This window comes from Rhagoletis pomonella, unplaced genomic scaffold (assembly GCF_013731165.1).
Source record: "Rhagoletis pomonella isolate Grant_MI unplaced genomic scaffold, Rhpom_1.0 Rhpom_scaffold_00486, whole genome shotgun sequence".
Classification (NCBI taxonomy): Eukaryota; Metazoa; Arthropoda; class Insecta; order Diptera; family Tephritidae; genus Rhagoletis; species Rhagoletis pomonella.
In genome coordinates this window covers 53,515-80,131 of record NW_023459040.1, presented here as the reverse complement: position 1 = coordinate 80,131, position 26,617 = coordinate 53,515, and the positions used below count along the sequence as shown (strand labels likewise).

At 35.3% G+C, this 26,617-nt stretch overlaps 5 protein-coding genes across 5 annotated transcripts; 1 reads left to right on the top strand and 4 right to left on the bottom strand.

The window, feature by feature from the left end:
- Positions 1-1,164: 1,164 nt before the first annotated feature.
- LOC118750995 lies at positions 1,165-2,593 on the bottom strand. Its single transcript, XM_036485752.1, has 4 exons — positions 2,491-2,593; positions 2,323-2,429; positions 2,050-2,221; positions 1,165-1,987 (listed from the first exon to the last, which is right to left on the bottom strand). Coding segments are annotated over exons 1-4 (888 nt in total). The 5' UTR covers positions 2,492-2,593; the 3' UTR covers positions 1,165-1,379.
- Positions 2,594-3,957: 1,364 nt separating this feature from the next.
- LOC118751001 (sialin-like) lies at positions 3,958-6,554 on the bottom strand. Its single transcript, XM_036485760.1, has 2 exons — positions 6,023-6,554; positions 3,958-5,884 (listed from the first exon to the last, which is right to left on the bottom strand). Exons 1-2 carry the CDS (start codon positions 6,264-6,266, stop codon positions 4,410-4,412), a joined length of 1,719 nt encoding a protein of 572 aa, XP_036341653.1. The 5' UTR covers positions 6,267-6,554; the 3' UTR covers positions 3,958-4,409.
- A 70-nt stretch (positions 6,555-6,624) lies between these two features.
- Positions 6,625-7,638, bottom strand: LOC118751002. Its single transcript, XM_036485761.1, has one exon. It carries the CDS (start codon positions 7,512-7,514, stop codon positions 6,762-6,764), a length of 753 nt encoding a protein of 250 aa, XP_036341654.1. The 5' UTR covers positions 7,515-7,638; the 3' UTR covers positions 6,625-6,761.
- A 2,479-nt stretch (positions 7,639-10,117) lies between these two features.
- On the top strand, positions 10,118-16,030 carry LOC118751000. The gene is made up of 4 exons (XM_036485758.1): positions 10,118-10,601; positions 11,340-11,486; positions 15,414-15,483; positions 15,584-16,030. Exons 1-4 carry the CDS (start codon positions 10,554-10,556, stop codon positions 15,796-15,798), a joined length of 480 nt encoding a protein of 159 aa, XP_036341651.1. The 5' UTR covers positions 10,118-10,553; the 3' UTR covers positions 15,799-16,030.
- Positions 16,031-18,075: 2,045 nt separating this feature from the next.
- LOC118750999 (phospholipase A2 hemilipin-like) lies at positions 18,076-24,672 on the bottom strand. Its single transcript, XM_036485757.1, has 5 exons — positions 24,111-24,672; positions 22,418-22,534; positions 20,459-20,724; positions 18,882-19,041; positions 18,076-18,469 (listed from the first exon to the last, which is right to left on the bottom strand). The coding sequence occupies exons 1-5, from the start codon at positions 24,308-24,310 to the stop codon at positions 18,307-18,309; spliced, it is 906 nt and encodes a 301-aa protein (XP_036341650.1). The 5' UTR covers positions 24,311-24,672; the 3' UTR covers positions 18,076-18,306.
- Between the last annotated feature and the right edge of the window lie 1,945 nt (positions 24,673-26,617).

Sequence of the window (26,617 nt, the reverse complement as noted above, 5' to 3'; positions counted from 1 at the left end):
GGTAGTATTGTTGTATTATTGAAAAAAATTGTCTACTGCGGATAAAAATCGTCAGATTACCAGTATTCGACTCTAATTTAACTGTAATAAACGCTGTTTTTTTTTTTTTTTTTTTTTTTGAAAAGTTCATTGGCCCAAATTATGCAAAAAAAAAACCCTTTAAAAATGTAATGTAAAATAGTGTTTTTATACGAGTAGCGTTTAGTTCCTTCAAACGATGTATTTCAATATGCATACATCATGAAAGTTTTATACAAAATTCCATAGGCGCCGTACGCCGCCGCCGCCGCCGCGCCGATATTTTCGTAACTCAGCGGCGGCGCGTGAGAAATGACAAAACACGGCGGCGGCGGCGGCGTGGCTCGGCGGCGTATACCTCTAGTTCCTAGAGCATCTACTTAGATGTATTTCAGCCTCAAAAATAAAATTGAAAATGTCACTTACGTCTTTTTGGCGGTTAGGGCTCGATATTGCTATCATTTCCCCGATTTGTTTGCGAGAGTTTTGCAGGATTAAATCTCGCATTTCACTCGCATGCGGTATCATTTCCGAGCATTTGGCCCGCTATAGAATCCGCCATAAAATTGTAAGCATTTTTTCTTGTGTTTATATTTACTTGTTTTATTGTATTAAATTTTATTTATCATATCATATTGAATTACAAACGAATTGTGAGTCTGCCAATTAATTTTCGCTCGTTCCCAAATTTTAATAGGTTTTTAAATTAAGTCTGGTCTGATTTAAATAAATTAAATATTATATTCAGCCTTATCGCCAGTTCCATGGGAATGAATTGTTTCCATAATTTAAGAGACAAAACAAAGAAAATTAGAAAATTTGTTGGTAGCTTGTTGTTTTTACAATTGCTTTTTTCTTAAAATTTCAGACCTTTTACTGGATTTATTCATATAAATTTAAGTAAAAGGTCTGAAATTGTAAGCAAAAACAATTGTTAAGCTTTTATCTATACGGCCAATTAAAACTTTTTGTTTGTAAATAAAGCCTAACACATTTAAGCAAAGTCTTCATAATTTGTTTGGGAGCTTTAGATAGTATAAAAATACAAGTAATTTTTAAGCAAAAAACAAAATTGACTTCATTTCTCATATAAAAATTTAAGATTATCGTTAATTTCTTCACGATCCAATTATCATAACATAAAAAAAAAAATATAAATAAAAAAATATTCCGACGAACTGATAACCTCATCCTTTTTTTGAAGTCGGTTAAAAATACTAGGGATAGTACATATTTCCCGTAATCAATCAAAAACTGAATTTTGGATTTTTCAGTCATGTAGTTAGGGCTTTTGATATTTCAGCGACAATGTGAGTTACGCCCTTTCCATACTACACTAACAATATGTACATATTAAAATTTTATTTCTGATTATACTTATATTTTAGTTCTTGCATTGCCAGCCTTTCTCTTTGCTCCAACTCTAATTTTCGTATTTCGAAGTCTTTTCGCATTTTTTCTTCCTCCAATTCTAATCTTTTCATCTCCAGATCCAGCTTTTTCTTCTCTATGCAAATTCTTTTTTCAAACAACTCACTTCTCCTTTTAAAAAATTCTGTTAATTCACGAATACTATTTTTATATGAGCACTCATGTGTTCCTTGTGGCCTTTCACTAGCACACTTTGCTCCCTTGGACAGGGGATCGTCATTTTTTGTTCTTTTTGGCATCGCCGATATGGATTCCGCATCAGGCTCCGCCACCTCTGCCGTGCAAAGTGGCTCCTCTACAATATCAATAATCTCTGGCTTTACCATCAGCATCATATCTTCACTCCATGAGCATTCACCTTCGGCTGAAGTAGAATTAGTTTCCATAAGTCCATCGAGAATCTCGGACTTCACTGCGACCAACTCATCATCATCACACCAACGTTCAGCTTCAGTCGTTGTAACTTTGGAGTTGCGTTCTTCGATGGGGAAAATCTTTGTAAGTCGATCATAGTACGGACAAAGTTTATTCACTGTATCTAAAAGTGTTACTAAATTAGATCGTTATGGTCGTTGTTGATAACTTATGCTTATATCTGACTCTTGAATTCGATGCTATCAAAATCTATACAATTGGAGTTTGCCTTGATCCACGTTTCGGCCTTTAGTAGTGTCTTCTTCATATACCGCACCTTGCAACGTGTTGTCTCGGGAGTAGCATCGATTTTTGTTTTATTTAGTAGCGCCGAGTAGTATACGTAAGCGGAGGGCCTCTATTTACATATGTATGGGGAGCAACATATGCGTGTGTATGTAAGTATATTTGTTCAATGGAAATTATACCAACCAAATACCTACATACATACATACATACCTCAATATTTTCATTCTCCAATAGGTAGTCTAATAATAGTTTATTCTCTTCATCTGTCCACTTCTTTTGTGGTTTTTCCCGCCTCCGGGTCCGTTTCATATCGTCCACTAAAATAACAATCGTCAAATTATTAACTTTAACATAAGTGCACAATTAAAATTTTGTTACTTTTTGTTATTCCCTTAATATTTGTCAATGCAAATTTCTGCGACAAGGCATTAGCAGCTGGCTGTTGTGCAAAGTGGCAATCTACTCTATTCTCGTTACTTGTTAATTGGTAGTTTGGCACCAGTGATGGAAAACTATGTTCTGTTGTACCTTTTTGGCCCTTTTCAACTTCACGTTACATACGGTACAAATCCACCAACATCGCCAGTTGCCTCCTTTGTGAAATTTCACCACTTATTCGACCGAAGTGCAGACAGACCCCTATGGGAGTTTTACGCGTAATATGAACGCTATGTTTCTTTCATTGCCTCAACTTAAGATGTGTTCCAGTGCTTCAAGACCGTTATGCAACAAAATACCCAGCGGTTTTACCAGGGGAATCAGATCCCGCTGCAACATCATGTTCTTGCTCCAACAGCAGATTGCAAAAGTCGCCGAAAATGAGTCGCCTTGTCAAAAAAAAAGCTTAATTGGGCCTCGGTCGACTCGAAAAGGTTTCTTCCCATTTGTCGGGGAAAACCAAGGAGATTCCTCAAATTGGAAGAATATCCCTGCCACAACACCATGAATACCTTTAATAATCAGATATTAACTGGCATGCAGATCACAAATTTCATCAAGTCCCAATATGAACATAAGAAAATGTCAAAAATGCCGGCTACCGCTAAGTTGTGGAAATGACAGTCAACACAAAACCGATACGTACCTTCTCTGCAGATGTGCGGCTTTAAAAATCGTTAATGGCATCGTCGTGTATACATAAGAACGTGATTTAATTTTTTACGTACATATACCTCTTTTATTGGGTACAATTTTTTCTCAAAATAGGTACAATTTGAAAATTTTAATTTTCCATCACAGTTTTTAATACAATGCCGTAAAAATGCAGCGAGTTCACCACTACCAAAGAAATGTAAACGACGTACAGTAAACCCCCTAAAAACGTTCTCAAAGAATATGTGGTCACCTGAGTGGAAGATCGACCTATCTCGGCAGCCAGTTCGAAAACGCCCTATCGCAGAAAACTTTTCAAGAACTCCCTAACTGAAAAATACCCTATGATGTTGTTGTTGTTGTAACAGCATACAGATTCCCCAAAGTTTTCGGCGAGTGTTGCTGGAGTGACAGTCCTTAGCCAGATATAAACCTGGGTCGTTCCAGTTACGTAGACCCGGCTGTCGTGGGAACGATAGAAACACTCTATCTTAGAATATGGTTGAAGAACGCCTTATCTCAGAATTCGGCTCAAAAACTCCCTATCTCAGCTAAAAACACATTGACAATGTGCTGAGAAGGGCGTTTTTGTATCGGCAGCTGAGATAGGGCGTTCTTCAACCACATTTCTGAAATAGGGCATTCTTAACTCAAATTCTGAAGAAGGGCGTTTTTGAAAAGCTTTTAAAATATGACGTTTTCGAACTGGCCGCCGAGATGGGCCGATCTTCCACTCAGCCATCGATATAGACTCATATTTGTATAAAAAATGCACTTTATTAACAGAATAAATAATGTTCTCGTTTAAAATGTCTACATACATACTACTGAAAAAATATTGAGTAAAATTGCACCACAAAGTTTACATTTGTAACATACGAACATACATATTTGTATATGGATGTATGTACATATGTACATACATACATACATACATGATTATAGGAATGCATACATTCAATTGGTAATTATTTAAAATACTTTTAGGAGTTTTTACCTAAATGCTTGCTCGCACTAGCTTATGATATATGTATGTATGTATGTATGTACATACATACGTACAACATACATCATTCAATTCCATTGTTCAAAATAGAAACACTAAATTATCACACGTTTGCGTACATACATAGGTATTCGGATATAATAGCATCCATTCGTTTAATATTTCCACTGTTGTGAATTTCCGGGCCCAAATCGGCTTTTTAAGAGCGCACATGGCTTACTGCAGCTAGATGTGGAATACGGGACCAACTCTGTTCTGTGGCGCTGGCAAATATTAAATACATGAAATTACCACCAATATTTACTGCCGCAGCCAGCCAGAATACAATACGCCATTGTGCCAAGGTTTCATGATGATTTATGATAAGCCCTATCACATAGGGCGCTAAGAATCCACATATGTTTGCAGCAGAATTCGTAAGACCATACATAGTGCCTGCGTAACGGGGACTTAAAGCGATGTGATTCATTTGATTACCAGCGTACACAGCGCCGCCAAAGGAACCAACACCGGCCAGCATCACGGTAACCCAAATCCAACTGCAACCAACATAAGCGGTGGCTAGAAGTCCTATCGATGGTATAATGGAAGCTATCGAATTCCATAATTTATACGAGTTTAGCTGAGAAATGTAGCGCCGTTCCAGCATCCAATCCGCCAATCCTGAACATACAATACCCACTATCCAGCTTGTAAAGTATGGTATGGCGTTTAGTACTGCATTTGATTGGATATCAAAATGGAGTATATTGCTCATGTATGTGGGCAATTCTGTGAGTTGCGTGTAAAAGGCCCAACTCTGACCACATTGTGTAATTAAAATTGCCCACAATGGTAGCGAGGTGAAGATTGAACGCCACGGTATTTCCTCAGCAGCTGTGTGTATGACATCCACATCAGATTCAGATAGTAAATCGCTGTTATTTCGAGGCTGCATAGCACGTAAACTCCGTTCGATGTAGTCTCGCTCTTTGAGAGATATGCGCGGATGTACGCTTGGTTTGTCATACACCAGATACATCCAAAATGCGAACCAAACTATACCCAGCAAACCAAATATGTAAAATGCTGATGGCCAACCTCCAAGAAAATCCAAAGAGCACAGCCATCCTGCTAATGGCATTGAGATTACTGTGCCGATATTAGATCCTGCGTATACGATAGCTGCAAATTTGTTGCGCTCTAATGGTGGTATCCAGTGAGCCAACATGGCATGCATGGCTGGGTAGGTAACACCTTCACCCATGCCTTCTAACACTCGTACAAGTACCAACATAGGCAAATCCCAGTACGCAGCGATTGGTGTTAGGAGAGTAAAAATTGCTGTAATAAGCACACCAAAGCCATAAATCAGCTTTCCTCCCATCAGCTCTGCTAGGCGACCACCTGGGACTTGAGTCAGCACGTACCCGTAAAAAAATGAACCCAATACAAGACCTTGGGTGGCCTCATCCCATACGAATTCTCCCTCCTTAGTGGGTGTTGTATTATTCGTTGGCTTTGGAACTGGGCAAGTATCATCTACACTAGTGGAATTGTCTTCAGGAATGGCTGTTTGGTTCACCATGGCAACTATAGCTACGGACAAATTAACGCGCATGGCGTAAACTACGGCAAAACCAAGGAAGCCCATAAATCCAAAAATATGCCGAGCTTTTGGAAAGGTACCATCATCTGAAACAACAATGGAATAGGTTAAGTGTTGGGAAAAACACTTTCAAATCGAATTTGCTTTGTGTTACAAGCAAACAAATACTTGTTGAAAGTGTACACATTTATAGGGTACGTATATATGCATGTATAGGTACTAACCTTCAACTTCTCTAATTAGAGGCGTATCAGCAGAACTGCCCTCATTTGTGTCTAATTCATCGCTATCTTCATTACTGTATATATTGGTCGCGCTTACTGCTCTGCGATTACGAGCAAAATCTCTGTGAAAATCTATGTCGTCATCAGCACAATCTTCCGCAGCATAATTGCGTGCCAAGCCTGCATCACTATAATCGTCTACAACGGCTCTACTAACGCTACGTGAATTGCTTGTGCGAAACATTCTTAGCTTATCACTTCCTCGGCCTAGGCTCCTTTCAAAGCGCGCAAAATGCGAATTTAACTTTATTTATGCACTTAATAAATAGAACTAATAAATTGTACAAGGTAATTTTGTTTAAATAAACAGCAAAGCAAATGAAATGCCATATCAGCTGGCTCAACCGCAGAGTTGCCAGCTCACAATTGTTTTTAGTGGATTAGTAATAATGCCTTTGAGGGATGTCAAATATCAAATAGTTAAAACGACTAACGAAAACAGGCAATAAAACATTTTTTATCTACTTATATTTTTACAAAATAAGGATATATGTTTCAGTATATATGTAGTTAGTCAGAGAGGAAAGGACAAAGGCTATGGCTATATTGTTAATTTATTTTTTTACATTATTTTGGAAGACATGTTATTCACAGGTATAAAAACATTTAAAATTAATTATGTATACAAAAACGAATTTATTTAAAAAAGTTTCAGTCCGCATAACTCACGGGGCCTTTTTTAATTTGCAATAGCTGTTCCTATAGGAAAAACCACGTTCTTAGCTCCATTCTGCAGCTTGAGTGTTTCGTAATGGTAATTCTGCTCCACCAAAGCACAGGTTCCAGTTCCCGTAGTCGCATTGGTCGTTTTCAATGGCTCCAGTGAGACTTGATAGCAATCAATGAAGATGTTGATACACGGTATCTTCAAACCTATTTCGTAAGCGCTTGCATGATTACTAGACCAAATCGATGCATTTACTGGTTTTATAGATTCTTTCACGCATAAGCTGATAGACTCCTGTATAGTTCGAAATGTATGAAGTGTCACGACGCCGTTGTAACCATTTCCTAAATGTTCATGTGTGACATCACACACTATTACAGGAGAGTTTGCTCCCAACTCTGGTATAGAAATAGTCTCCCAATTATGTTTAGCTATAAGGGCCAAAATCTTGTTACGCTCAGCATGTTGAGATACGTCAGCTGGGATCGGCTTTAACAGAGCCTGCAGCCGCTCCAGCAATGCAGGACGAGTCGACTCAGCAACGAGCACAGTAACAATAACTTCAGGCGCAAATGGGTATTGCAGTGATCGGGCCAAATGGTAAGCTGCCGCGTTAAGATCGCCTTTATCAGCAACGATAAGAACAGTGGGTGTACACTCGCTCGCGTTGGCCATCTTTCCAGTTAACTTTTCACTTTGTCCAATAACTGCTCTATCGTATTCAATGTTATTGAACATATCCTGAGTGATTTTTATATATGGCATTCCCGTGGTGTATTTCAAAAACAAACATGAAAATCTTATCCAAATTTGCACAGGTCAAATTTATTTGTTGCCACAGAAATCAATTTTCGCGATGAACGCCGCCAAATTTTGGCATATCTGATAAGAAGACCTTTGGCAGTAATGACAGCATTGTTCACTGTTCATTGTGCTATTGTGAATACACTGAAAGGAAAAGCGTAGACCTCTAACGAAACAAAGGGCCGTATGCATAAAACCAAAGCAAGTGCCTTTTTCTTAAGATTTCAGACTTTTTACTCGAAGTTTCAAGTAAAAGCAATTGCTTAGTTTTTGTACGGACAAAACATGAAACCACTACCAAATTTTTTCTTCCCCGCTAAAAGAAGCAGAACAAAGTGCATCACAAATGTGTCGTGCAAACAGGTTGATTCGCCGTTCGTAATTGAGAGAGCGTACCACGTGATTCGGTTGTTGTGGAAACGCCGTTTAAGGTCGGTGTTATGCAGACAAACTTTTGTTTGCCAAATTAAATGGCGTCTGCTTAGTTTGCTCAGAGGTGGTTATGTCGAGTTTGGCACAGGGTTGCACGTTTATTATGGTTTTCATAGCTATTGCCAACACGAAATGAGACTTTCAGATGTACATAACGCGTACAATTAATATATTTTTTATGATATCGTACAGGCAATTAACTGTACCCCTATCTTTGAAACTCCTACAACATAAATTCAGTTCTCTGGCTTTCGGTATCACGGCAATTTTTGTGTATAGCAACAATTGTCACAAAATATTGTATATGACAACACCAAATTTGCTGCAGTTTGACCAAACAAAATTAGTTTGTTGTGAGAGTCGCCAAACTCGCTCTCTCCGAGGTTGCTGCAACAACAATTGCACGCAGTTTGCCAAACAAAATTTCTCCATAACACCGACCTCAGAGGATGGGAAACAAACAGCTGATTGCACACAGCACATAAACATACCTCCAAGTACAAATTATAGGCCTGTCAGAATGAGTACTTGTACTTCAATAACGGAAACGCCACAATGAAGGTGTTGCGTCTGCAAACAAAAATAAGCTGTTTCTTATGGCCGCGTATTTGATGTTTACACAAGTCAATTTTTCAGATACAATAGCAAAACATTAAAATTTTTTTACTAATACTTCCCTTGAGGTCTTCATCACTGTCTCTGGCCTTTCGAACTCAGTTTATTGTCTGGATACCTACTTTACTCAAACAATGTGTAAATTATGTGCATATTCTCGGTGGTCTTGTCTTGTGTAAACGCGGGGTTATACAACTGTCAGCAGTGACGGACTTACTGCCGTCCCTAAATTGGAGCGCTAAGCGTTGCGTTATCCATTGTCGACGAGTGTCAGCGCGCTCCATCCCCAAATCAACGCGTCGTAATTTTTGACGTTTTCTCAGATCCTCTCGTTTTTATTCTCATTTCCTCTTTCACTTTTTTGTCCTTTCTCTTTCTTTCCGTCTTCCGCATCCAACTTCAACACGTAACGCCCTGTCAAAAATGAAAATTCCATTTGCTCGGCGTTAGCGCCGCGTTATTGTGGGATGCTTCATACAAATTGTATGGGCATGAGGATTTTTGACAGTTGTTTGGCGCTTGACGCGCCAATTTAGGGATGGCAGTTACTTAAGGCCCGTTTACATACAACTTTAGCGTTGCGTTGGCGTTGGCGTCGCTTCGACAGCTGACTATGAATACATGCATTTATATGAAAGTCTCCATATAACCAAAGTTGGGCAACGCCAACGCCAACACAACGCAGAAAGATGGCCAACTCTCAACTTTTCGCGCGCGTCGTTCGTCAGCTGTTCTAAATAATCAAAATTATGTGATTTAATTTTAATTTTTAATCAAATGCGGGCAAGAAATATAGTTTTTTAATGCAATTATTGATGTAAAAATTTTGATTTATCAGCCGCTAGTATGTTAATTTAGTGACCAAAGTATTCTGTGCTAAGCGTTCATTGTAGCAAGCACGGGCGTTACGCGCGCCGCTGTCAAAGCGACGCCAGCGCCAACGCAACGCCAAAGTTGTATGTGGACGGGCCTTTAGGGCCCTGTCTCCATAGGAAAACACTGATGTCGTGATAAACATGTCAAAAAATATATTTCCAATGGAGATCGCCTATTTCTCATGAGCTGTATTATATGTCAGCGCTGATTGCTTGACATCTATTGGAGGCAATTCGATAATTTGATAGCCATATTTTCATTTGAAGGAAAGGGTGCTGGTGGTAACATCGACGAAATTTTGATATTAAGTCAAAATAAAAGTCTGTTCCCTATGGGATTATTTATGATTACGTTTTAGGAAATTATTCAGCAAGTTTTTTAAAGATTTAAATGTTTTTAAACACTGAAATTGAGAGAATGTTTTCTGGTGGCATCATGCGGCAAATGATTATTTCAAGGCATCAAAGTGCCCACACACAAAAACTTGCAATCATATTGCTAGTCAAAATGACAGTTGGTAGGCCATCGGTGTTTGCCAGTGGAGTTCTGCGGTAAAGGAAAATAATATTTTTCTCAGTGTACCAAACTAGTCCATCATGGCTGGCAATGCCATATTTGACTAATGAAATCAGTGATGTTACTTTTCAGAATCTAGTTAGACTTCTTCGTGCAAAGGTTTTTTACTGTAGCTGTGCGATTTCTTTCGTCGCGGTGCAATTCTCGAAAGCTTGTTTTTATTGCGTACATACATATGTTTGTATATTAATTATTAGCATACTCAGCAAATGATTCTGCGCATTGTGTAGAAAAAGTGAAAACAAGAGGAATTTGCGAATATGCACCTGTAGCTGCATTGCGAAACAACAACAAAGTCTGCAGCATATCAGCGCGCGCTAGATCCCGAGGCGAAAGTGGGACAATAACCAAATCAACTGCAAAAAACAAAACAGCTGTTGCTCATTTAGTGATTACTGCAAAACCAGCCAATTCAGCATCGTCATCAAAATCATATTACCGATTGAATAGCGTGTGATAAACTAAACTATAGTTAAATTGCCAAATACTAACGCAAGCAGAATGGCGGACATAAACGAATTGATTGGGTCATCATTTGTGCGTGTTAAGGTAAATAATACCCAGAGGACTTATGGGACACATACGCCCATAAGCGAAAGTTATGATAGTACAAAAAGTAGATACGATAACACCACGATGTAGCGAACCACGATCTTGTGATAAGCTTTATCACCGAACACTTCCCCTTTAAATCCTACGGTTACTTTTATGTACATATGTATGTACGTAGGTTTCCCAAATGTGGCTTATATGCATACATTCGTGCATAACGTTAGGGAGGGGCTGTCCGAACGTTATCAGAATTTTTATTCGCTGCATATGTACACATGGATGTGCATGCATATGTTAATACTTTTACTATTTGACGAGCAGCTAATTTAAATTATTTTTACAATTAATTGTATTGACTGCGGCAGTGACTCAATTGCTTTCGCTTCAATGCAATGAATTGAAATGCATTGTCAATCAAGTACCTAGTACAGAATGTTGGACCCCCTAGACCGCAACTATGCTGCATTTTTATGCTGTGTTGTGGCGGTGCCTAGGTATAAATCGCAGCCACAAACATTTAATACAGTCTATGTGTTTGAAAGGCAATATTTCTACCTCTTCCCCACTTTATCCATTGCTTTAATGTATGAATATACATACATATATGCAGTGTATGTTGATTGGATGAACTTCAATGGCTTCACCACGGATTCTCCTTCAAACACCGTTTCGGTTTAAATGTAACCGAAGTCTTATCTCTATAAATAACTATATTTTTAATTCTTCGCTTTACAGCTCGTCGCTTTTGTACACTTCTTCTTCATCACAAATGCTATGCTAGGAACGTGGGGACATGGAGCTTATGAGTTTTACAATTTCCTCTTTATAATTTCCATGCTCTGGGCAATGCATTGCAAGGAATCTATTGAAGCGGCACAAGTGGTAAGTATCCAATGTATAAAGATACGTCTGTACATAAACGTGTGTAGGTATATCAGTAATGGCAGTACATTTTAACATCTGTTTTACATATTCAAACTCATTTTACAAGTTTGAGTTCAACCTATAGCTGCTTTCGATTCACCATTCCTTAGCGGATTGGTACGATTCCTATCTGCTATTTTTGTTGTTGTTATAGGTGTTATAGGGAAGGGTGCAACTCCGACTGGGTTAGTCCAAAGGGACAGGGTGTTAGTTGAGTGGGGTTTAGGGGGCATGCGCAGAGATGTTCGAGTCGTGGGGTGACACTCCGCAAGCCGGGCACTGCTTGGGCACATCTGCATCTACCCTGCTCAGAAGAATTTAGCCTGCAGAGTCGCTCTGTCGCTAACTTTCAAAGTGTATAATTTTTGATTTTGTCCATTAAAAACTGTCAAGGTTCATATCGTCGTTTAAAGTACAAAAGCCGCGTATCGTCATTTTGCAAAACCGCGTAACTGACATTTTTTGCCAAAAATTGGATTTGCTCACACATGCTCTTGGCTCAATCCTTATCCATTCGTCCTAATATATACTAGCCAGAAATGTGATTGCTTTATAAAAAAGAGAACCATTTTGAAATTGAGTGCTTTTGCTCTTTAGAAAATAATTTAAGCAACTTCACATTGACTTGATAAGCGGTTTTGTACTTTAAACGAAAATATATTTATTTACTCCGCGCAAAAACCTTAAGCGATATTTTCTTTTAATTTGTAAATATTTACCCATTTAATATGGGTCCTACTCGGCATGATGTTGCACCAAGCAAAACGTACACTCATACAATTAAATTGCATGCATAAGCATGTGTGTACATACAATACAATATGTATTTATGTACATCTCTGTTTAAGCAGGTTAGTGACAAGCAAGTGATAACAACCAGTTGCTAACTAATGTGTGGAAATCTACGTATATACATACATACATACTATTTATGTATTTATGCTGCAAAAACAGCCTATTTTAAACGCTTGTTGTTATTATTTTTTCTTATTATTAGTCCCAAGGGGGCAACCCTGCCGCCCATCCGTCGAGATCTAAAATATTCGGCTACAGAAGCAAATTCATCACATGATTATTATGCCTTTATCTTAGGCAATCATTTATTGAGAGGCGATAGTACCGCTTTCTTAATGCTGAAAGGAATCTAATATATCAAACGTGCTGGAATGGAAGTTAAAATCCTGGCATAAGCAACGGAGTGGCTCATGTACTTGAGAATTAGTTTAGGGGTTAAAATTGTATTGATACAGGAGAGGGAACATTAAGGCTAACTTCAGCCAGAAGAAGCGGACTTGATATTGAATCTTAAGTTAACCATAAAGGCCGTTTCACACCATTGGTCATTTTCCCAAAATTTGGTGCAAATCGTATCCCAATCTTGTGTATGCACAAATATTTCTCTTTATCTCAATCAAGAAAACAATTTATAAAAAATGTACAAATCTGTACAAATGTACCAGTTGTGTGACACTGCATTAAAAATTATACCAAGTCTTTCCCCTCGACTGATAAGTGTAGGAACACATAATTCATAAAAACTTTGAATTGTAATCAAGAAACTGACTAATAAAATACCTTAATATTGATTTCCTTTTTTTGTCGTAACCTAGTTGATTTATGCGAAGGTGTGGTAAAATCTCTAAATACTCTAAACTGCCCACAGTAAACCCACAGACCATTTCGCGGTCTTTTATGTGTTCGGTTGCTCCCCGCCAGTGACCACATTCATGGTGCGAAAATATATTTCGGTGGTAGCACTTCCTCACCTAACCCTACCACAAATATATAAAGCGCAGACGGTGTAAGGGGTACTACAGTCAACTCCGCTTTCTTAATTGCAAATGGTTTTAGTAAAAATATCGCGGAACTTAAAGAAGCGATTCACAGCAAATAATGATCCAGCGAATTGAGAAAGCTGCAAAAATTTGAAGTAAATCATAATACGATTGACTGCGAAACATTAGGCGTAGACCTAAGTGATCTGTTCAAAATGAAGTTGGCAGATAAAAGGGGAGTGAGTTCTAATCAAAAAAGGAATTGCCACAATAGGTTATTCAACGGAAAGGCCAAAAAACGCAGATACGCCAACCTAAAAATGAGACATGTTATGATTTGTCGCTGATTGCAAATCTTGATTAGTTTTAAAAAATATATATCAAACACACGTTTTGAAGAGTAATAAGCAATTTTATAGAAGTAGCTCTTGTTGGCGATAATATTAAACCAAAAACTAAAAAATGCCGAAAATCAAAATATAATTTTTTGATTAAGATACTCCTCAAATCTAAATTAAAGATTGAAGAAAACGACATCATACAAAACTAAGCGGAATAGACTGTATAAGCATGCTAATAAAATCGTAAGAAAATGGCTAACATTGCGTGCTGTACACTCTTTGTTTTCGAAAGGTGGTAATAAAAATCCTTATACACCGTTACTGCCCCCAACTGTGAAGAAAATTAGAAATGTTGCATGTCAGAGTGTCAGAGTTGACCTTTTTTCAAATTAATGAAGCTAAGCCAGTACGTACAAATGTATGCATCCAAACTACGTACAGTTTCCACCCCCCCCATTAAAACGCACTACCTCAGAAAGTAGAGTTTGCAAATTTCGCTACAACAGCATTTTTTGAAAAACATACATACATATGTATGTATGTACCAGGAATGTATGATATCGACTACAGTGCGCAAAAGTGCTCTTCGGCTTAGAATTTCACATGCAAAGGTAGTGACGTGGTATAATAAATAAATACATATAATATGCATTAATGTTCATATGTATGTATGTATGTACACACATACATGTGTATATATACTCTTGCTACAAAATTAGTAAAGAACGCGACGTCATCGTCGCTTGGCCTCTAACTTACCGACTCTTCGCATAATTAATATAATCAAATCAACACTTTTCTACTTCTCTTTTTCTTGACATTAGTAGTGTTTAGTCTTTTAGAATGAAGCTTTTTGCCAAAACAGATTGAGTTTATCTCTTTATATTCAGCTTGTTAAAATTGTTATTAAATATTCAAAATATGCAATGTATATGGTTGCAACTCTGCATATGTAAACAATTTATCGCAGTGGAACAGTATCCACAAGTTGTAGTGGTACGTTTTGGAAGTCAGCTTATCTTTCATGTGCACCTTCCTTATCTGATTTTGCCATACATAATTATGTATCATATGTAATTGCCATTGATAGTAGCGGAAGTTTGTAGTTTGAGAACTTTTATAAAATATTTCTTCTCTAAATGCTTTGTTTGCCAAATTTTTATTCCAGCACCTAAGCAACAAAATTTCATATACACGTTAGTGTCCCAGCTGATAATTTGGTAGGCCTTCTTATTTGAAGCCATTCGAGAAGGTTTACCAAGGAAAGGCTGAAAAAAGTGGCCTTTTGGAAGGGCTTTTTGCTCCTCAAAATATCTACTGCGAAAGAGTTCAAATCTCAAAGAGAACAAAGAAGAATTTCATTCATATCTGGTTCACTGTATTACACTGTGGCATTAGTCTTCTGTTTATTTGCGAGTAATCCCGGAGTCATTCCAGAATAGGCTAAGTTTACATATGTATGTATGTATATTTGCTAGCACATATTTTCACAATGTTCTTATGTTCTTATATACATACATCCTAATACATTTTTAACGCTGGAGTTTCAACGGATTCACTGTACATATACAAGTTGCCGCCAACCATTTTTTGTTTGCTATCGTCACAGTAAATATTTTTACTGTTAGTATAATATATTTTAAAGATATTTATTTGAGGTTTCTATGTACATATATTTATTCATCTATAGTATAAAATGCGTTATTAATTACCTCATTCATACATATGTCCCTCTTTCATTGTACTTTTTTCCTTTCGTTTACTTACAGGCGCTCGTTATAAACGCTTCAAGTATATTCTTTGATTTGATATGCATAATAGTATATTTCAATTTTATGAGTAAGTTGTATAAATATTTATTTTGCATTTTTAGTTCAACAATTTGATTGTCCTTTTAAATTAAGAACTTCTTCTAAAAATCTATTTCTCAAATTTTCAGATGGCTGGGCGGTTGCTTTCTCTATTATCAACTTAGTTCTACGCCCCATCACTGTTATACTACTATACAGAGAGTTTAGTGCGCGTGGTGGCAGTCTACAAACCGGCTCCGTTTTTCCCACCACACAACAGCGCACTTACCAGGACATAGATCGACCAACACAGCCTACACCAACCAACTCTCAGCCTGGACCCAATGTTGCTAGTATCTTTTAAGAATTTGGAAAGAAAACCAGCATAGAGTGTAAAAAATGCGACAGAAAGTCGGTGGTACGTTTCCAGTGTATAGCGTGCACACTATGACAACATAATGTTCCCGTCTCATTGGTTTTAGACCATTTATTTAAAACATTAATGTTATCGAAAAAGGTAGCTCCAAAAAGATTTAGTGTTAGTGTAAAATCTACATACTTCCATTTCAAAAGATAAATCATTATGGCATACTCTACTTGAGCTCGACATCTTCTACAAACTATTTTTTGCATCTGTGCCTCTATGTATAGGCCAAGGTCAAATACAAGTAAAGGTTTAGTCACTTCATCTTAGAAAAGCCTGCACAAAAGTTTATTCTGCAGTTGTATTCGAATCTCTACGAGGTCTCATATTGAATTGTAATTCTTAACATCTGTGTTCGTATGGAACAGTGGCTTATGTCGAAAGGCTGGCTTTAGTATAAATGCGGCATTCTCAGCAAGCGATTGCGAATGACTTACTGGCGCGCCGAGCCGTTGAAGAACTTTTGGCAAATAAGCGTGCAGAAATAGTTCCGATACTAGCAAGTCAATACTCTTATTAAGTCTTGTCAAAAAATTCCTTGTCGTTTAAAGAATAAAGCGAATGCCAGCTTCCCGACATAAGCTACTATTCCACATGAACACAGACATAAACCCTTTGTGTATTTTTTTGGGTATTCTTATTAAACGCTTATACCTTGAAACGATTTATAACATAATAAAACTTTCAAACCATCAAAGAAGCATATTAACAGATTTACCTGTACGTTGGCATGCAAAACATAACCAGTTATATTCCCTTTTAAAATTTGAATTCGTTAGTGAACAAATTATTGCATATTTTAAGGGCAACAAATTATTTAGTTTATTATACTCTTCAGGAGATTTTATATGCTCCACTGTGCTCAGTAACTTTTCGACGAACGACTATATTTTTTTTTTTAACATTTCATAACTTTAATTTGTGCAAATAATTGTTACAATTTTAAACTCGTTCAAAAATTGACCTCAACAGGAGATGGATAATTTTTTTAATTTAATTTTTTTAAGAAAAAATTCAATATATTTTCAATAGAGCCTTTTATACTTTATAAAATATGTACCTAGTTATAAACGATCACCAAAAAATCACAATCAAAAGATTCATCAAAATCTTAGAGAACTACACATATTTACAATTGCGATGTTTTTAAAGCAGTGGTATCCGCCTACCAACTAAATCAATAGTGCTCTTGAAAACTTGTAAAATAAATGGAGTAAAATTTTTCCAAAACTAAAATTAGCCAATGAATAACAAGCAAAAAGTAAGCATTGTTGGTATTATTTATAATTCCTTAATCAAAGCACTAAAATCAAAAATAAAAAAAGCGGGTTACTCCACTTAACTCACTATGGGCTTACTTATTTACACACATATTTTATATTTGATATACTTTGAATAAATACGTATGAATTGTTAATGGTATAAGGCGTGTGTTGCGGCAGGTAAAATTTTTACTTATATATGTACTAATTTGTGCAATAAATAACGACAATTATAAAAGATACGCTTGCTATTTCAATAAACAGAAAAAGGTGTGATGCATTTCCATTGGAAGAATGCCTAAAGTTTACCCTCGGTACCAACCAAAGTGGTTGGACTACGTACCAGACGTACGTGTGGCATCTTTTGCTTACTATTTGTCATTTGCGTTTTCCCGTATATCTCTACCATTATTAATGAGCTTTGTGCGAGAAAAAATAGCCTCGAGTCACTGAAAACTAATCCTACTCTACGCTGCTCCACAATACACATTGGAAACATCTGCAGACTTGTGCGAACATGGTCCTAAATACGGCTGCAAGCTACCACCTCATTTCCTAGGAACATCACCGTAACGACGAAACGCAGGTACATATTTGCTTTCAAAGCTGTTTCTCTTCGGATACCATCGTGGAATCAAAGGGTATGTTTCGTAACGAATCTTGATAAGGCGCCTCCTTGTAAGAAGGCACGTCATCCTCGGCGATCGCTCTCCACAGATCAACATAGAGTAACCAAAATAAGCGGGTCATATAGCCTTAAATCAAACCCCAACCCCTATTTACGCTATTTATTGCCTTTAATTAGGTACAACTTACCATCGAATTTGTAGAAAACTTTCTTAAATTAAAAAAACAATGAACACAGAAATGAACCTTGAGGAATGATTCTCTTACCCACACGGTATTCAATAATTCAAACATGTCTCCTTTAAAAAAGAATAAATAAATATAAAATTTTTATTTTTGTTTAACGTTGATCCTTAAGTACTACCGAAAATAATACATAACAAAAAAAAACTTAATAAAACAAATTGCTTTTAGTACAAAAACTAAATACAATATTTTACATAACTTTGACTAAGTAATTCCAACATTTCGCAATTGTCTTTCTTTGTATTTGTGCATACATAAGTACACATGTACATATGTACATATATTTTATCAGATGGCCCACTTCATTGCTCTTCTAGAATCCTTCTTTGGCCTCTCGAAAACGATATTTATCATTGCTGCCAGCCAAGCAAGGCACTCGCACCAAATTGAAGTAAATCGATCCCATAAGTTGCGACGCTGGTGTGTTGGCTTTTTTGAGACAGGAATATAACATATCGTCGCATATACAATGAGATCTGTAAAGTTGATTGCAATTAAAAATTAGTGTGCGATAATTAAATTGAATGTAAAAATTATGAATAAAAGCACGCAACTAGAAAGGACAACATTTGCCAATTAGTTTAGCAGTTGGCGAGTAGTTTGTTAAATGAAAAGGTGCAGTGTCATTGGCACAGTAACGAATCGTAAATATAGATGCAAATATGTATGCATGCATGTACCGTACATTAGTGTGCGCCTTATTTCTATGAAGATTTTTTTTTTTAAGCTAAAAAGCAAGACATCCTAGACAAGTTCGTGTGGTCATAAAACCGTGTCATGCGAAAAATTTTGAAAACCGGACGAACTTTTCTACGGGTCATTGTAGATCATAGTAGTAGTGCATACTAAGCATATACATACATATACGTATATATACATATTACTTACTTTGTGTACAAGGAATCATTCATCAGTTCGTATTTATTTTGATAGGCACGTATTTTCACGGGGCATAAGTCGTGCAGTCGACAACAACGATCCATATCCATGTCGGTGCCTAAATCACTATAGGTTTCCGCAATGTCGCCAGTGCCGCACCATTTTGTGCCTAATGAATATTAAAATCAAAATTCCATTCAATAAACATTAACATCGATTTTAAGTAAGAATAAATTAGATATGTATTTAAAACTTAAATGAATACATTGAGGAGTTTACAAGCAAACGCTTTATGATACACAATCTGCAAACGTGACACAACTCAAAATTAGACGTTCGTAAGAAAAATGCGGAAAACTATTTCTTAGCACATGTTAATCATAAGGGCAAGGGAGATTTTATCTTAGGTTTTTTTCAACAAATTATAAGAAAAAATTGCTCCAGCTTTTGCTAAAAGGCAAATAAAAGCTCTGTCTACATCTTTAGCGCATAATTTCAAAAATGGCAAACTTTGAATTGTGTCACTTTTAAGGGTCGTGTACGATATATACTTATGTATATTAGGCCGGTCCAAAAAAAAAAAACACGGGAAAATCAATCTTATGGCATTTTCCTGCTGCCGCCCTCCAGAATTATAGAAAATGTTATAAAAATAAACATTTATTTTTTTATATTTTGAAATCCGTTAATATTTAATGCAAGCAGTTTACTCGGAGAGAATAATTTTTTTTCATAGATTTGCTATAAAATCTATAAAAAAATAAGAATATTTCTTTTGAGAAATTTTCAAATAGAATTATGAAGCATATCGAGCCCTATCCGCCAAAAAGATGTAAGCTACATTTTTTTCAAAATATCCTCTCTGCATGGAAAATAAAATTTTGAAGAAAATGCCGCTTACATTTTTTGGCGGTTAGAGCTCGTTATATAAGAAAAAAATTAACAGATTCGTTGAGCTCTTCGTATGAGGGGTTAACTAAATTTTGTATATATGAAAAAAGATTATCGGCAATGTAAACATAGTTAATAAAATTGTATAGTTAAATGCATCATAATTTTATTTTTCGAAGTTGTCTGAAGAGAAATATTCTTATTCGATAAAAAAATATCGAATTTAAAGCAATTCTACGAAAAAATGCATTTTTTTCATATAAAATACAGTGGAATATTCAGAGCTCTGGCAGTACCATTATATCTGTGCCTGTCAATTAAAGCAGCCTAAGTCGGATTAGGCCACTTTTCTTTTAAAGCAATATTTCAATGGGTCCCCAAACAATATTTAAATAATTAAATAGCCCTAGTTGTAGTTTAAGATGCGCTTTTAATATACAAAAGCTTAGTAAGAATATACAATTTTTCAAGGAAAACTTATTATTTTTTAATTCAAAGTCAAACACTCTAAAATCACTTAAGCTATTTTAATTGACAGACTCAAGAAATATTAACCAATTTCAAAAAAAAATATTTACAATATTCTATACCACTGGCGTGACTGGATAAAGTATTTTGGCCCACCCTAAAGTAGTACACATACAATTATTATGCAATACCTTGTGCGTGCTATTGCATACGTCGTGCCTACTTACCCGGTATTATGCCGCTCAACAATGAAAATGGACTTTTCGGAAATATATTTGCTGCCAAATTGGTAACACCATTATTATTATTATTTGCTGAGCTATCGTTATTCGTATTGACATCTATGGCTTTGGCTCGATTCCGTGAGGCGTACGTAAGTTTATCGACACGTTCACATTGGTTCATTAACTTCAACATTTCATCGAAAGTTATTCGCAGTGGCCGATTGTATTTGGAAAGTCCTTCGAGTAGAGCTTTACCATCCTTTTCATTGCTAGTTGGAAGAATCAAAGCGAGAGAATATACATAGAATATGTATTGTACATGGAAATGCTTGTTAAATGTGGTTTAAATTGGAAATTGGAATTGATAAATTCGCAAAAAAAAAATCTCAGCAGAATATCCCCTATTTCCAAAAATTAATTTTAGAAATCTTAGAAGACTATGGGCGGATGTGATAGATTACTATATTTTTACTTCTTGTTTCTCTGAAAACAATATCTAATTTAAGTTAAGTTAACAACGTATCGGAAATGGGATTTTCAACCCTAAGGCAAGATTTTGAACGTCAATTTAAAATTATAAGTATGCAATTTTTGACTACTCAGCTAGACTCTCGACTCGTTGAAACCTTAAACAAGTATATTCAGATAATAATTTCCTTAAGAAAATATTTTATATAATTTAATACAAACCCCTTAAAAAATAATGCCTTCTGACTTGACTTCTTCTATTAGGGATATCAGTTGAATAAACAGGTCGAGAAAATTTTGGAAAATCCTGGACCCAAAACCTGAAGCATCTATTTCCTACCCACTTTTTTTGCGCAGAATTCAGAAGTACTCCGGTATGCAAGGTTTATGAGATATTCCAAACTAAAGATGTGAAAATGGCCTTTTTTGAAAATTTCGAGAATAAATTTTTTCGAATATTGGTACAAATTTTACCTTAAAGTAACTGCACTGTTTCACCTTTAAAAATCATTTTATTTTTTTAATTCTGGTTGTTCCGCGATGAGATAAAAAAATTAAACTATGCGATTTAAACTACCATGTTAGCGCCGTCAAAATTATAAGCACATATTGAAAAGTTTAATTTTTTGTGGTATTTAATTTTATCTTTTTTTTTAACGAAACTCGTATAAATCCAAGTTTCAAACTTTGTCAAAAAAATTAACAAACTGAGATTTCTTAGAAACATTTTGAGTATAAAATTGTATATAATAAAGTGCAGTTGAGATAGCGCGTTATTGAACCATCTGCTGAGATACGGTATTCTTCAACAAGTTTCTTCAAGATCGTCCCCGCAGCCGTTGATATGTTCAAAAAAAAAAAAAACTAAAAATCTACGGTAAGTCCTAGCTACTTCGAACTTGCTCTTTATTATATTAAAACTGCATTCGCTACAAAACAGCACAAAATCTTTCTAAGAAATTTAATTAAAAAGCTTAAAGTTTTTACGAAAGCCCATTGTTTTTTTTTTTAATATGTCACAAAGCTTGAAACTTTCATTTATATGAGCTTCGTTAAAGATTAAACTAAATTTTAATAAAAGAATCAACTGAAATTAAATAACATAAAAAAATTTTAAAATTTGTCAATACGTGGTGCGCTTATAATTTCGACACCGGGTGTATCGTCCCAATTCTGCGTTAACTACGTATCTAAAGTTTTTGGGAAAACTAATATTTCCACTTAAATTTACACTTTAAGCGTCACACTATTTGAAAATAAAACAAAACTTAATTAGGGTGCACTACCGATTCGTATGGAGTTATGTTTCGCTTTGAATACACAAAAATAGTATTGCTATCACCTTTTTGCAAAATATTTGAGTTTTGGAAGTTTTTCTTTTCCCCTGTAAAATTTGAGATGAACTAGATTTAAATTGATTTTATACCAAAATAATTTGACCAAAAGTTTTTCATATCAAAAATTTAAATACGTACATACATAATTAATACTTACTAAATCTCTATCAATTCGCAACCCAACAACAGTTTCTCTGGTCCTAACTCGGTAACCGCAATGGTGGAGTCGTGATAGTAAATCATTATTAACGACTCATTAGTTAGCCGTTTTCCGCTGCAAATAAAAAATGTGTACATATGTATATATGTATTTGCATTAGTTATATAATTTTTAATTAATTGCCGTGATGTCTTATCAGCATATTTTTTAGATTAAATGGAATGGATGCTAAGTGTGTATGCATATATGTATACACATATACAGTCAAGCAATAAAGTTTAGGTACAGCGAATTTTTTACAATACGGGCAACTATTTTTTTTTTTAATATTTTATTTTTCGCAAATTTTTTATAAAAATCAGACTTCCAAAGCTTGTGTAAAATTAAATAAAATTCTGCAAAATTGCATTCAAATATTGCACTTTTTACTTACGCTCTCTAAAAAAAAGTTGAGTATGCAGTTTTTTAGCCCACTCAATTTTAGTATAATAAAGTGCAAGTATGAGCAAGTTAGGACTTACCATTGATTTTTGGCAAATTTTTTGTTGAAGGTGTCGCACATTTTTTCCATATAAAAGAATTATCGAACATTATTTTATATGAAGAAAAAATTGCTAAAAATCAATGGTAAGTCCTAGCTGCCCCAAACTTTCACGTTGTTATATTAAAATTGAATGAGCTAAAAAACTGCGTACTCAACTTTTTTCTAAAGAGTGTAAATAAAAAGCACAATATTTGGATGAAAATTTGCAGAAATTTCTTAAATTTTGCATAAGGTTTGGAACTCTACTTGCTGAAGTGCATGCAATATGGAAATGTGAGTGTGGAATGAAATTATGTATGTAAATATGTACAGAAATATGTAAAGAAACCAAAAACACAAACAAAAGTTAAGTTGTAGAACTAGAGCAGCTTTTCTTAAAATCCATATTACATATTTTAATATATGTAAACACTCTGTCAATTGTATAAAATTTATTCCTGAAAGTTGTACGTATGTTTGTAAGTATATAAGGTATTCCGTTGCCCTAGCTAAACTTCGCAAGAAAGCGTTACAATGACAAACTTAACATTTAGCACAAATTTTCACTTATGTAACTTATCGTTACCTTGGTTCCAAAAAATACTGAAAATTTAAACAAAGTTGTTCTGCTGATAAAAATAAAGTGGTTTTAAAAACATTTACTTTTGCTACAAGAAAAATAATTTTTTAGTTAACTATGCAGAAGTTACCGCTACCACTTCTCCTCCTTATCATAGCTGTATCGGTTAACAATAGCTCATTAAAACTGTGGACTTAAAGCCGTTTTCTAGAGATTGGAGCGAGATTGCCTTTTCCGAGTGTATATTGTGTACCTAAATAACTTGATAGATTACCAAAGGTCTGTATTAAAATACTTCTTTACTTTTTAACCGACGTCAAAAAAGGAGGAGGTCATCAATTCGTCGGAATATTTTTTTTTATGTATGTTACCGGATTACTTTGGACCACGTTAACCCTTTCTGATAACTCTTAGTTTAGTTCTCTAGTGTCTCTTTGCCGGTCTGTGCGGAGTGGCAACCACCGTAACCTAACCTGGTTTAGTTCTGATCATTGTATCATGAAAAAACTAACGGTAATCCTAAATTTTTATACGAGCATTAAAATCGGTGGTTGTTTTTTTTTTGTTTGTTTGATTTATTTACTTACCTATACGTTTTCATCTGCCGCAAATTGCGACTTTCGAAGTATTGCTGAGTAAAAGAGGCGAATGATGGAAATCCCTGAAAACTTTGTGGCAGGTTGAAGGCGATCGTCGGTTTCGCAACGGCATCGGTAAAAAATCCGCAAAGTGCACACAAAAGCAAGCACAGCAATGGCAAATATTTTTTCGCGCCAAATGTAAACATTTTTTTTTCGAAACAGCTCCTGAGCCAGTTATAAATATGTGTATATTTTTTAATAACTAAATTCGTGGATGGCGCGGCACATTCAACCCGTTGTTGCGTTTCGAAGGCGTTGTAATGGAATAAACATTGCAGCTAATGCGATCTATACATTTTTATATATATTTCACCTATGCGCAAATGTAACTATTTACATGAATGTTCATACATACACACACGTATTCAAATATTTGTCGAATGAAAATTTCTATCGTAAGATTGCATGCACTATTTTTGATAACGATTATAAATTATAACGAATTAGCGTTTCAATGTAAATTAGTTTGTAAAAACCACTGTAAAATGTGAAATATGCAATTACATACATACATATATGTATGTGTACATAGGTATATTGTTTTTTAATTTGATTGAGTCTTTTTCATAAAATGCCAACGCTTTTTTTGCCGGCCGGAATACCACTGAAGGATGTTGCTGTACTGTAAAAGGCAAAGGAATTCTCTTTTCATATCGATTAGGCTGTGATTATACACTCACATACATAAATTATGTACCTACATATACATACATATATTTATTTGTGCCAGTGTACTTGTTCTTGAGGACAACAGATTGCGTGTTGTGCTCGTACATTGGGGAAAATGCACTTTTGTTGAGTACTTTAATATTTTATAATGCGACAGGTGGCAGATGTTTACAAAAGTAGACTCATATACATACATACATTACCTACATATGTACATATATATGCACTGCCAGAAAAAAGTACTGGCCGCACAAAGTATGCACAATTTTTTATTCACATACATTTTTCCGCTAGTTTTTTATAAAAATATAAGTTATTCTACGACCAGAACCATAAAAATAAAGTTTTTAAATTCTGTGCAAAACTAAGAAATTTTCAATAAATTTGCTAACAAATTTTCAACTTTCAAGTGCATTTTTTTTTTTTGAGTATGCAGTTTTGTTGCGCATTAAATTTAATTAGTATAATAAAGCGCAAATCAAAGCGTTTGTTTTTTTGCTGACGGTGTTTATATTTTCAACTCGGAACCCGCTGGTGGTAGCAGAGGAAGAGGGAGGCCCCCACTGCGATGGAAAGATCAGGTGGAGAAGGACTTGGCTTCACTTGGCGTTTCCAATTGGCGTCAGTTGGCACAGAGGAGAAACGACTGGCGTGCTTTGCTGAACTCGGCCAAAATCGCTTAGGCGGTTACAGCGCCAAAAAAGAAGAAGAAGTTTATATTTTCATACATACAGCTTCAAACTTGCACTTTATTATACAAAAATTTAATTGGCTACAAAACCGCATCTTAAAAATTTTTCCGATTAGAAAGTTGCAAGTTCATAAAATTATTCCTGAGTTTTTCACAACGTTTAAATGTCTAATTTTTATGTTTTTGTCGTAGAATAAACTATTGCGGAAAAATAAAAATAAAAAAAAATTGCAATTGAAAATTAAATAACCATGTCTTACAAATTTTTTATAAAAAAATCTGATTAGAAAGTTGCAAATTTGTGTGGAAGTTAATTAAATTTTTCTGAGTTTTGCACAAACTTCAGAAATTTTATTTTCATGTTTTTTGCAGTATAAGCTGTATTAAGAAAAAAAAAAATCTGGGGTAAAACAGAGAAACCAAAAATTTGGATGTATTGGGGAAAATGCTTTGAGGCAATATTTTTTTTTCGGCCTACATATGCACGTGACAAAAAAACCAAGTACTGATTGAAATCCACTTTCCTAATTTGTTGGTAGAATTTCAACTAGTAAAAAATATACTTCTGAAAAAATAAGTCATTTGGTATTAGGCTAAGAAAATCGATAAAATTTACGCAAGTTGTTCACTTCTAAAAAAAGTTCCGACTGAAAAAACTGACCGAGTTTTGAATATACTAGGACGTGCCGATTAGACAAAAACTTTTTTATTTTTTATTTTTTTTTATGTCGGGTTGAACTGGGCTTGAAACCTGCGAAATGGTAATGCGCAGCTAACCACTACACCACAGCGGCCGTAGTTATACAAACGAACAAAATCTATTTGTATATGGAAGAAAATGCAAAAACCCTCGACAAAAAATTCTCAAAAATCAATAGTAATTTTTATAGACTTGAAACTTGCACCTTATTATACTAAACCTTAATGGTATACAAAACTGCATACCCAAAAGTTTTCTAAGAAATTAATAGTTGAAAATTGTATGACCACGTTTTGGTATTTCTGCAATTTTCTCGAGTTCTATATGAAATTGAAAAAACTGATAATGCTGATTTTTGCTGTTGAACTAACTATATTTTTATAAAAAAATAAT

Excerpts from the sequence above, each read along its gene's own strand:
- LOC118750995 (XM_036485752.1), bottom strand. Across the intron at positions 2,222-2,322 it reads TGGAGAATGAAAATATTGAG|AGGCCCTCCGCTTACGTATA; the intron begins GTATGTATGTAT and ends ATATGTAAATAG. Across the intron at positions 1,988-2,049 it reads TGATAGCATCGAATTCAAGA|ATACAGTGAATAAACTTTGT; the intron begins GTCAGATATAAG and ends TAACACTTTTAG.
- LOC118751001 (XM_036485760.1), bottom strand. The coding sequence starts at position 6,266 with ATGTTTCGCACAAGCAATTCACGTAGCGTTAGTAGAGCCGTTGTAGAC. Across the intron at positions 5,885-6,022 it reads TCTAATTAGAGAAGTTGAAG|ATGATGGTACCTTTCCAAAA; the intron begins GTTAGTACCTAT and ends TTGTTGTTTCAG.
- LOC118751002 (XM_036485761.1), bottom strand. The coding sequence starts at position 7,514 with ATGCCATATATAAAAATCACTCAGGATATGTTCAATAACATTGAATAC.
- LOC118751000 (XM_036485758.1), top strand. The coding sequence starts at position 10,554 with ATGGCGGACATAAACGAATTGATTGGGTCATCATTTGTGCGTGTTAAG. Across the intron at positions 10,602-11,339 it reads CATCATTTGTGCGTGTTAAG|CTCGTCGCTTTTGTACACTT; the intron begins GTAAATAATACC and ends TTCGCTTTACAG. Across the intron at positions 11,487-15,413 it reads CTATTGAAGCGGCACAAGTG|GCGCTCGTTATAAACGCTTC; the intron begins GTAAGTATCCAA and ends GTTTACTTACAG.
- LOC118750999 (XM_036485757.1), bottom strand. The coding sequence starts at position 24,310 with ATGTTTACATTTGGCGCGAAAAAATATTTGCCATTGCTGTGCTTGCTT. Across the intron at positions 22,535-24,110 it reads CGGCAGATGAAAACGTATAG|CGGAAAACGGCTAACTAATG; the intron begins GTAAGTAAATAA and ends TTTTATTTGCAG. Across the intron at positions 18,470-18,881 it reads AATGATTCCTTGTACACAAA|ATCTCATTGTATATGCGACG; the intron begins GTAAGTAATATG and ends TCAACTTTACAG.